General features: G+C 35.0%; 1 protein-coding gene across 3 annotated transcripts in view; it reads left to right on the forward strand.

Moving 5' to 3' along the window:
• LOC141389867 (acyl-CoA Delta-9 desaturase-like) overlaps nt 1–11,533 on the forward strand; it is a 32,876-nt gene extending 21,343 nt beyond the window's left edge. For all 3 annotated transcript variants that reach the window (XM_073962047.1, XM_073962048.1, XM_073962046.1), the window contains exons 2-5: nt 5,621–5,892; nt 6,648–6,984; nt 10,677–10,862; nt 10,931–11,533. In XM_073962047.1, coding sequence (XP_073818148.1) covers nt 5,625–5,892; nt 6,648–6,984; nt 10,677–10,862; nt 10,931–11,249 — 1,110 coding nt within the window. In that variant the 5' untranslated portion in view covers nt 5,621–5,624 and the 3' untranslated portion in view covers nt 11,250–11,533. The remainder of the gene's footprint in view (nt 1–5,620; nt 5,893–6,647; nt 6,985–10,676; nt 10,863–10,930) is intronic.
• The last annotated feature ends 932 nt before the right edge of the window (nt 11,534–12,465 follow it).

Here is a 12,465-nt window from a genome sequence, read left to right on the forward strand (position 1 = left end):
TGAATATGACAGAAATACTTAGGGAATATCGAAATGTCACTGTCGTCTTGGGAATTAAAACCGAGTATTCAGTGCACAAGGTGGATGTGGTTACCATATCACCACAGTGCAACACATATGACTTTATATAAATCGATACGGAGCAATTTATCAGGCCAATAATCGCTGTATTGTAAGATTTTTTCGTTGTCTTTGGTAAGGCTACATTTACAGTGGCACCTAAATACGAGCTTTAGGAAATTCAGCCATTTATTTCGCAGTTATTCAAAGATATGCTCAATTCGAATGATGGTTTTTATTGAAAGTCTTTGATGTAAATGTGCTTTAAATATAATAATGTAAGAATTTTAATAGCCTAAAAGTATGCTTTAAAATCTTTTCAAATGGCAAATAATATTCATACCCATCAACAACATTGGAAGTTGTGCAATGCGGAGTCAGGATTTCACTGCATGTTTCGTTTCAGTCAACGGAGTCTTGAAAAATGCACTCCATACCATGCGTTCTATACATTTTATAAGCAGTTGTATAGAGATCCCTATCTAAACGATTTGACCAGAGTTGAATCTTTTCCTTGGTTTTGAAATTATTATGATTTACTAGGATGAACAGGATTATATTGTGCCCCATCGGATGCGAACGTTTTCTTCAGCAAGGTTTTGTTCAAAAATAATGGTTATTTCGTGAATCGCCGTGAATCATAAGACACCGCTTGTAGAGAAGTTGAATATGACAGAAATACTTAGGGAATATCGAAATGTCACTGTCGTCTTGGGAATTAAAACCGAGTATTCAGTGCACAAGGTGGATGTGGTTACCATATCACCACAGTGCAACACATATGACTTTATATAAATCGATACGGAGCAATTTATCAGGCCAATAATCGCTGTATTGTAAGATTTTTTCGTTGTCTTTGGTAAGGCTACATTTACAGTGGCACCTAAATACGAGCTTTAGGAAATTCAGCCATTTATTTCGCAGTTATTCAAAGATATGCTCAATTCGAATGATGGTTTTTATTGAAAGTCTTTGATGTAAATGTGCTTTAAATATAATAATGTAAGAATTTTAATAGCCTAAAAGTATGCTTTAAAATCTTTTCAAATGGCAAATAATATTCATACCCATCAACAACATTGGAAGTTGTGCAATGCGGAGTCAGGATTTCACTGCATGTTTCGTTTCAGTCAACGGAGTCTTGAAAAATGCACTCCATACCATGCGTTCTATACATTTTATAAGCAGTTGTATAGAGATCCCTACAATTAGCGACAACATTTTTTCAAAGATAAAACCGAGTGTAATTTTCATAAATGTTATCAAGGCATATTTACATAAGGTAGCTGCATGAATTACAACAACTAACAAATTTACAAAAACAACATTGTTGTTATGAAAAATTTAATGTCAACAAAAATATTGAATAATAGGGTCGCTCTAAAAATTTTCACAGGAAAACATAAATACATTTTGAAAATCCTCTAAAATAGAACAAATTTGAAAGAAAATGTAAATATAAAGCATACAGAACTGTCGTAGGTCATTGTTATTACTGTACAAGTTCCAATACTGTCGAAACGACTTTTAGGGTCTCAAATTCTACAGAGTAGATTTTGAACCGAAATTATTGTTGCACAAAGACGAACAACAATATTACCTTTTGCAAACTACAACAAACACAACAAGTATTCTGGCGATACTTACTTTAAACTGATTTTAAATTCAATTTTATTGACACAGTCGGTTACCTTAAAACTTATTTTATTCAAAATATCAATTCAAATATGTTTTGCACAAATTATTTTGATCTAACGATACACACTCAGAAACTTCAACTTATTTATTGGTGATGGGACCTAATCGATTACAATGCTTTATCGAGGTTGATGAGGTCCATGTCGATATCGTCATCGAGGGGGTTGGGTGGATTCCCAACATGGCGGCCCCTTGCACTGGTGCAACCATTAAGGCATTGGCAATTCGCTCCAATACGTTGAAAAGCCTATCCATTCTGTCAGACTGACTTTGTGTTGTCAGCCTTTTCTATAGATTGTTGCTGCTGTTGTTCCGCAATTTATGGTTGCTGCTGCTCTTTTTCCTGGTCCTTTTTTTTCTTGGCAGCTTTATTCTTCTCACGTTGTTGTTGTTGCTTGGCCTTTTGTTCATAATGTTTAGCTTTTTCTAGGTGGTTTTTAGCTTCCTCCTCCAATATTTTCGCTTGATCCTGATGCTGCCTGGCTAGTTGCATATTTGTCTTTTTTCCTTGGAGACCATTGAGAAGTTGTTGTTGCTGCTGAATTTGAGAGTCCGTCTATTGTACGTATGTGTGGAATCTTCCCTCGGACATGTTTCCACCTTTTCGTCCCGCTGCTGTCCCCATTGATCAATGGAACATGGTGTTGTGACGAACTCCGCACATTCTGCAACTTCCTCTCCAAGGACAGTTGCGTACAAAATGATTTTTACCCAGGCAGTTTATGCGGTACCTGTGGGTAAGAACTACAACATCCCTCTGCTCCACTGTCATAGTCTTGAAAGCGGCACAAAACCTTAAGTGGTGAGTGCCAAAGCATTTGGTCCATGTTCATTATGATATAACTGGAAAGGATGTAAAGAAAGAACAAGAAAACATTCGAAAGTATGCCCTCAAGGCATGAAAAGTTAGTAAGAGCCATGTTATTTTCAACAACTACACACATTACTGTTCTACTGACTGGAAGTACACATAATTTCACAATCGGACGAGAAATTATACCTGTTGTAGTTTTAATACCAACTACTCTTAAGGCCTGGGTACATAAGCTGCCTAGCCTGGTTGCCTTGCTTTCCTACTTCATTTCTGAAATAAGACCGTGTTTAGACATTCAAACTGGAAAGAAAATTTTTCTTCTCAATTTCTTTTAAAATTTCCCTGTTGTTTAGACACGGAAATCATGTTTGTGTCAATTTTATAATTTTTCTTATTCTTCTTCACACTCATTTTTTCATTGCGCTGTTCAAAAACAAAGCCAAGGCAAAATTGTAATGAAAAGTAAAAATGGACGTGAGTGATAAACAATTAATTATTAAAAGAACCATTGAATTGCATTTTAATTTTGATATTTTCACTTATTTCGAATTGTTTTTGCTAAAAAATAGTTTTTCCTCCAAAAGGTTTTTTCAATTGTCTTCGCTGTTGTTTATTTCTCGACAGAGAAAATAAAATGAAAGAAAATGCAAAAACAAATCTACAGTCAACTTCAGGAAGAAAAACGAAACAAAACAGAATTTGCCAGTACAGAGGTGTGTATACCCCCTCTTATTCCTCTCTACTCCCTCACCCATAGACTAAATTTTCTTTCCCATCAACTTTCCCTGTATAAACACGGTCTAATAAAAATAAAAGAATAAGTCCCAATTTACATTAGGCGAGTTTACTTGCGGCAATTGTCAGTTTGTAGGTGAGAGAGGGTGTTGAGAGGCAAAGGGTTACCATATGCCTCACCTCTCTCTCCTACAAACTGACAATTGCCGTAAGGCCTGGGTACATAAGCTGCCTAGCCTGGTTGCCTTGCTTTCCTACTTCATTTCTGAAATAAGACCGTGTTTAGACATTCAAACTGGAAAGAAAATTTTTCTTCTCAATTTCTTTTAAAATTTCCCTGTTGTTTAGACACGGAAATCATGTTTGTGTCAATTTTATAATTTTTCTTATTCTTCTTCACACTCATTTTTTCATTGCGCTGTTCAAAAACAAAGCCAAGGCAAAATTGTAATGAAAAGTAAAAATGGACGTGAGTGATAAACAATTAATTATTAAAAGAACCATTGAATTGCATTTTAATTTTGATATTTTCACTTATTTCGAATTGTTTTTGCTAAAAAATAGTTTTTCCTCCAAAAGGTTTTTTCAATTGTCTTCGCTGTTGTTTATTTCTCGACAGAGAAAATAAAATGAAAGAAAATGCAAAAACAAATCTACAGTCAACTTCAGGAAGAAAAACGAAACAAAACAGAATTTGCCAGTACAGAGGTGTGTATACCCCCTCTTATTCCTCTCTACTCCCTCACCCATAGACTAAATTTTCTTTCCCATCAACTTTCCCTGTATAAACACGGTCTAATAAAAATAAAAGAATAAGTCCCAATTTACATTAGGCGAGTTTACTTGCGGCAATTGTCAGTTTGTAGGTGAGAGAGGGTGTTGAGAGGCAAAGGGTTACCATATGCCTCACCTCTCTCTCCTACAAACTGACAATTGCCGCAAGTAAACTCGCCTAATGTAAATTGGGACTAAAGAAGGTCGAGCAAATTTCGGACTGGGTTGCCCTTATCTTTTTTATTCTTTTATCAGAAGCAAGCATGGTAAGCAGGCGAGGCAGCTTATGTACCAAGTCGTTTACGTGCTCATCGTGCCCTTCATGCACTTTTACCACAAGTCCCATCTTTCAATCATTGGAGGGTAGCAGCTCATCCTTGATTAACAACAAGTCATTTTCCTCTAGATTTCGCTTATGATATTGTCATTTGTACCTCTTATGCAATTCCCGTATGTATTCCGTTTTCCGTCGTTTACTGAAAGTGTGATGGAGAGCCCTAATCTTTTCCCAACGATTTATCAGTGATAAATCATCCGCTGGCAGTTCAGGAGCAAATATAAACGATCCACCCTTCAGAAAGTGCGCTGGGGTTAAAGCTTATAAATCCTCTGGATCTTCAGATACTGGTGTTAGGGACCTAGAGTTTAAGACACTCTCTATCCTAACCAAAACTGTCGAAAACTCCTCAAAATTGAACTTGATATCCTTCATAACTTTCTTGAAATGTGACTTAAAACTCTTTACTCCTGCTTCCCATAATCCCCCCATATCCACAAATTTCATGAGTAGACCCTATTACATTTTAAAAACCAAAGCTCTGTTCCAGAACTGAAAAGTTTTTACAATTTTTACCACTTTTACACATTTTGCATTCCCGTACACAAAATTTATATGAAAATCGTTTACGACTTTTACAACTTTTACGACTTTTACCTCTTTATAAAGTACGGGAACAAGCCACAAATTTACAAAAAAGGTAAACATACAGCTGACTGTCACTTCTACCTTATATAAATGTGCCTTGGTAGTTATAAAATAAAAAAAATTACAAAATAAAGTTGCGAACATCATTGCGATAACTCACGGGACGAAAATTCTTATTGAAGTGGAGACCCTGCCGAAATCTGATTGGGTGATAGGAAGGCAACATGAAAAATATTCAAAATGTTGAAGCAAAATCGAAAGCGGAGAAAGTAAACTTTGTTGCGGTTGAATGCATCCTAGCCGTGTGCTTTGGAAGCAAAATAAACTGCTTCCTAGCCGCGCTCTCTCTGTCTCTTGTAAAAATCCTCAATGAATTTATAGAAAAAGATGTAGTGCCGCGGCACTTGTACTAGTGATTAAACAGCATCCATGGATGCAAACTTTTCTGAGTATCATTCCTAGTAGTGATTTACGAAACACCACATTATTGTTTATTAATAGAACAAAAAAGTATCCGATTGTAACAACCTCAACGATATTTATTGATTTGATAACCATTAATCATTTTAAAATAATTAATAATTTTAATTTCAAAATTATTTTTCCCCTTACAGCAATATGCCGCCAAACGCCACAACCACTGTAACCAAAAATGAACCTATGTCAAAGGTTTTTGAAAATACCGCGACTGGGGTCTTGTCTGAACAGGAAGCCGAAACCATTGACGGAGGTTTGGCCAAAAATATTGAAAAATACAAGAAAGCCGAAGAACGTAAATTGGAAATTGTTTGGATAAATGTCATCGGTTTCGTTTATGTTTATGCGGCATCATTCTATGGTATATACTTGATGTGTACCTCAGCCAAGTGGCAGACAAATATTTTGGGTGAGTATAAAAAGAAAACAGAAAGGCTCATAAGTCATGCGGTCGATACTCGATCAAACGATAGGTTTTTGTATTCGGGATAGGAAAGCAAGATATTTCTACATATTTTGTATAGTTTATTCTATTAACTAGGAAACTGGATTACACGCAATGCATTCATTTCCGAATAATATGTATAATCGAGATTAAAAACTGTTCAAAATAATAAATAAAAATTCACAGCAGAGCCTGGTTGCCCCTGCTGAGGGGTCAACATAGGTCCTCTCCAACAAACTGACAATGTTGCCGACGTCTTAACATTCTAAGCCACTGCCAATATATCAAAATTCCGAACGGGAAGGCATTACAATTCATGAAGGAAAAACATCTTCGATTGCATATGTGTGTGTATTGAAGAATGATTCTATGAAGACCAGAGACACCAGGTTGACTTGGTAGCAAAAAGGCTTCAAAAATACTTCACAACTGCAAATTTGCAATAAGTTTAGTATAAATACAAGTTTTCAAACTCAGCCTTTGTCTAGGACCACATCAGATATGCCTGATGAGCTGAATTAACCACCTGCGAAACGATCGTAGCATTTTGGTTGGATGTGTATGGACTTCGCTAGATATCACTTTCTCAATATAAACTCCCTAGATCATGATATCTCAATTAATTCAATTAAATAAATTTGATTCAAATAATTAGTACAAATTAATCACATACACTTTTTTATTTTAAATATTTATTCATCATTATTTTCTCTTCTCAGGTACCCTTCTAACGTACATTACTGGTTTTGGTATTACCGCTGCTGCACATCGCCTGTGGGCTCATCGCGCCTATAAAGCCAATTTACCCATGCGTATTATGTTGATTATTTTCAATACAATTGCTTTCCAAAATTCGGTTTATGTATGGGCCCGAGATCATCGTGTACATCATAAATTCTCTGAAACCGATGCTGATCCCCACAATGCTACACGTGGTATGTTCTTTTCACATATCGGTTGGTTGATGTGCAAAAAACATCCTGAAGTTAAGGCTAAAGGCAAAACCATTGATATGTCCGATTTGGAAGCTGATCCCATTGTTATGTTCCAACACAAGTAAGTATATAGATATTATATGTATGTAATGTCTTTCCAGAACCTGCAAATATTTAAATTTTTTTTACTACGACTGTTGAAGGACGGATTGAAAGTAATTCATAAATAAAACCTTGAAACAGCAAAAAAAATAAACATTGTGGCAATTGTAACCTCGACCTACTGACAGATCCAATACTGGAACAAAAAACCTTTTCTTTAAAAACTTATAAAAAACTAAAATTATTATTGTGCTCCGTATTATAAGACTTAAGGCCTCGACAAATATAAAGCATGGTATTCTTGATGAAGTCATATCCCGGTCCACACTAGAGTAATTTCATTGAAAAAACTTCATGAAATTATGCGTTTCTAGATCGAGTTCCATTGTAGAGCAAAATCATAAAATTGTTGTAGTAGGGAATTCGACCTAAGAACGCCTAATTTCATGAAACTTTTTAATGAAATTTACTCTAGTGTGGACCTAGACTAAAAGACTAAATACCAAGTTCGACCTAATAAAAAGATTTCAGAATCACATTTGAATTAGGTCGAACTTGTTCTTTAGTCATTTGCCAGATGTGACTTAAGCAAGAATAACATGCTTCTTATAAATCCAGGCCTTTAAGGCCGTCAATCGTTGCTTGCTTCCAAAATGTCAATTTATAAAGGAATGCCATAGCCTCTTTGCAATTCCGCCAGCGTTCCCCCCTATAATTTGACATTTTAAAGCAAGCAACGAGCTGATTCTGTCACGGCCTTTAGACCTGAACAACCATCACCACAAGTGTAGCTTCACCATAGTCTTCACTTTGGTTTTATTCTGGAACAGACATATTAGATATGTTCCTTTACGTGCAAGAATCCTCAAGTTTTACCACTTTTTACTCGAAAAGCGTTCCATTACTTCCGACACCGTACAATTCATATGGGAGCAGTTTACAACTTTTACTATTTGTGCCGGTTTTACCATTTTCAAAAGTAAAGGAACAGACCGATTAGTTGTGTTCCTTTACTAGAGCTGGCAAACTATCGATATCGGCCCCATTCGATTTTTTCGATATTTCCGTTACAAAATATCGATAAAATCGATACTATCGCAGATTTCTTACTCCTATTTATTTAGAATCCAAAAATTGCCGACAAATGTGTTTTGTTTACATTTCGCAAGTCAGTGAAATACGAGGCGAATTATAAACGTTTTGCGCAGTGTCGTCATTTGACATTTTTTGGAAAGTGTGACAATTTTTAGTCTGAGCGTACTCAGGACAGCTTGACCATGTGTTGTGTTGTTTACAGTGACTTGAAAAAATCACTTTGCAAAAAATTTGTATTTACTTGTGAACATTTTCGTCCGATAATATTTCACAAATTTCGACGTGGATAATCGCGCAAGAGTGCATCGATCAAACTAAATCCTTGTATGTCAATAAAGGACCATCCTATAGCACTATAAAAAACTAGTTTAATGAATTCAATCGTGGCCGACATTCGCAAAAATAAAAAAACGAAGTTCCTGAGGGTCGTCCAAAAACGGTCGTTGTGCCAGAAAAAATTAAGCCGTGTGTAAACCGACAGTGCAAGATCGCCGTGTTATGTACCGTGAGATAAAGGCATCCTTGGGCATTTATTCCACCAACTAACATTTGATATTGCATGAACACTTGGCGCAAAAAATGGGGGTTTTCTCGTCGGTTGATAGTTGATCGGTGTAAGAAATTTAGGAAAGCTACGACCGCGGTGATTTCAAAGACGTTTATAAGAAAATGCAGAAAATAATTTCGACACGATGGGAGCTATAAGTAGGAGTAAGCCGTGATAATCCATATTCGAAGCCGATCTATATCTGGAAGGAATAATACGATGTGCAAAGTTTGAAACAAATCGAAGAATTGGACCGATATGGCTCATATTCGAACTTAAACTAAGTTTGGGCAAAATATTACGAAATGCAAAATTTGGTTCGAATCGCTCGATCCATTCGAGAGTTATCGTGATCACCAGCCAGACAGTCTGACAGACAGACGAACGGACTGTAAATGCTAAATCGACTCCAAATAGTCTGAAACGAATTTCGTCCAAAAATACTTGAGGTCTAAAAACTTTAATTCGATGAGGCACATTTTTGGTAGTATCAAAGTGTACATATATGACCTCGTCAGCCTAAAGCCTGAGGGTGTAAAAATTTCTGGCTTTTCTTTATTCAGAAGTCACTCGCGCAAAATTTGCGGTAAAGAAAATTGAATTTTTGGGTGAGAGCGGGGAGGAAAAAGTAGAGAGGGGCTATTTCCTCTCCGCTCTCTAACAAAAACTCAATTTTCTTTACCGTAAAATTTGCGCGTGTGACTACTGAATTAGTGATGTCAAAATAGCCGATAGTATCGATATAAAAAACTATTCGTCGATAGTGGCGTAAAAAATTAAGTATCGATAATATCGATATTTCCATCGATGGTTTGCCAGCTCTATCCTTTACATGCCTGAGGTTAACATTTTTAACCTGCAAAGCGTTCCTTTACCCCAAAAAGTGGCAACATTTTAAGCAAGAAAGAAAGAGAGAGAGAAAAAGGGTTTTTTCTTCTACCAGAGGCTACCAGACAAATTTCTGCGGGTGGATAATGGCCAAACAGATTTTTTCGAAATATGTTTGACGATTATTAGACAATAGCTCTGTTCCAGAACTAAAAAGTTTTTACAATTTTTACCACTTTTACACATTTTGCGTTCCCGTACACAAAATTAATATGAAAATCGTTTACGACTTTTACAACTTTATAAAGTACGGGAACAGGCCAAATGAAGCAAAGAAAACACAAAAACAAACGAAAAAACGAGCACTGACAAAACAAAATTAAAAACAGTAAAATAAAAGCAGAAAATGGAATTTGTATGTTTGTTTTTGACATTTGGTGTGTTCGTTTATTCAAAATTTGTTCAAATTGTTACTGGATGTTGTTCCTTTACACTACAGTACAATGCAAAAGACCTTAGTCTTGTACAAATTTGTACAAATTATTGAGTAAACGAACACACCTGTTGTCAACAGATATATGGTTTGTTCCATTACTACAAGAATCGTAGTAAAAAATATTAGCTTCTTGCAGGTTCGGGAACAGAGCAATATTAAAAATACAAAATTATTCAGAATTTATGGAAACAAATAATTAAATGTGTGTAGTTAAATATAGAAGACACATTTGAAGGAAAGTCTATTGCTTTTCCTATTCATTTAATGCATATTTTATGTGTTTTGGGTTAAAATTTTCGTGAAAACAAGGAAACAAAAATGAAGGACATTTTGTTTATGTTTCTGTTAATTACGAATGGTGTCGTGGAAACAGGTTAATTCGTGTACGTCGTTCGACAGGCGAACAACGTAATTGAAACGCTCGTGTGAACATTACATTATGTTTTAAACCATGTTGCCGATATTTGACTTAGCGTTCACTTTGCGTAGCATACCTTGAGGAGATATTTTATATCCGAAACAGTATTATCTACCCTCACCATTGAATAGGTTAAAAAACGAAAACTAACACAATAAAAAACCGGAAGACCGACACGGCACACATCTTATTTTTATCGTGTAAAAAATTACATCTAAAAAATTGAAATACATTTGACATTTAAAAATTTATCTTATGATACATCAATAATTTGTCATAAATATTACCGTTAAATGTGTTTCTAAAATCTTCCTATTCTTATTGCAGATACTATTATTTCCTGATGCCCATTGCCTGTTTTATTTTACCCGCTATAGCTCCTATGTTCTTATTCAATGAGACGTTCTCCAATTCGTGGCATATCTGCGTTATGCTACGTTGGTGTTTCCTGCTCAACTCAGCTTGGTTGATTAACAGTGCTGGACACAAATATGGCAGCAGACCTTATGATAAGTAAGTTAAAGACCCGATTATTTCCAAATCTATTTAATTAATTCCTACTATGTCATTCCCCATTGCAGATCCTACAACCCAGCTGAGAACAGTTTCATTGCCTTCTTAACTTTGGGTGAAGGTTGGCACAACTATCATCATGTCTTCCCCTGGGATTACAAAACCTCTGAATTGGGAGATTACATGTTCAATTATACTACCGCATTTTTGGATTTCTTTGCCAAGCTTGGATGGGCATATGACTTGAAAACAGTTTCAGATGAAATTATACGAAAACGTGTACAACGTACAGGTGATGGCAGTCATCCCATTTGGGGTTGGGGTGATAAGGATCAGAGTAAAGATGAAATTGATGCTGCTATTATTGTTAACAAAAAGGATCAATGAAGAAGCTTGCGAGACAAAGAATGACCTGATGTTATTGTTAATATTTATATTTAGATTTAAGTTTTTTTTCCGCCCCTTTCCTACAATTGTGGTTCATACATTTCACATTACATACATACATATACAACCGGATATAATGGTTCTGTTATGATCATATACATCATATGTATTTATATAGATATTTTTTATATATAGAAATCTTACATAATAAGCTATACGTTTTGTTATAATTGTGTAAAATACAAATCTTCATTATTATTCATTAAATAAAAAAATTGCAAAAATATATGGCCTGTTACCGTACTTTATAAAGTGGTAAAAGTCGTAAACGATTTTCATATAAATTTTGTGTACGGGAACGCAAAATGTGTAAGAGTGGTAAAAATTGTAAAAACTTTTTAGTTCTGGAACAGAGCTATATATATATATTTCCCATTTTTGTAACCCTGCGTTTACACATGACAGAACAGTTGAGTTCATGCTTCCTCTTTTACTACTTCAAAAGCAAATAAAAAGCAAAATAAAAAGAAATAAAATATATATAAAAAATAAAAAACAATGCATTTTTTGTTGTTGTTGTTTTAAAGCAGCCATGTTTGCTTTTTTGACATTGCTGCCAGATCTACTATTTTTCCGTTCCTTTACTTTTGTGCTAAACTTGTTACCTGAGAACAATTTTGACAGTTCTCTCTTTTGTTTCTTTTAACTATTAAAACAGTAAAGGAACAAAGCTTATATCTTAAAATTAAAAACAAGTTCAAACGATTTTTATTCGCATGGCAAAATTAAATTGTTAAAATTTTTAATAGCAATACTTGCGAAAGAACGATTCGTCAAATATTTGGCCTGTTCCCGTACTTATAAAGTGGTAAAAGTCGTAAACGATTTTCATATAAATTTTGTGTACGGGAACACAAAATGTGTAAAAGTGGTAAAAGTTTTAAAAACTTTTTAGTTCTGGAACATAGCTATTGATATTAATTGAAATTTGTTCCAAAAGTACGGGAATGTAAACATTATAATTTTTGTAAAAATTCTAATAAATTAGGGATGTATTTTGAGACAAACTGTCTTGTGTAAACGCCTAGTTACAAGTCAAACACATCATGCCTAATATTAAACGCAATGGCATGGTGGAATAAGAAGGTGTTACATCAAATCATACCAAACGTCAAATTTGATCACAATAATGCAGTGCTGTGAATTGCTTGTTTAC

The sequence above is a fragment of the Musca autumnalis genome, unplaced genomic scaffold (assembly GCF_047663935.1).
Source record: "Musca autumnalis isolate F117 unplaced genomic scaffold, ASM4766393v1 scaffold_1, whole genome shotgun sequence".
Taxonomy (NCBI): domain Eukaryota; kingdom Metazoa; phylum Arthropoda; class Insecta; order Diptera; family Muscidae; genus Musca; species Musca autumnalis.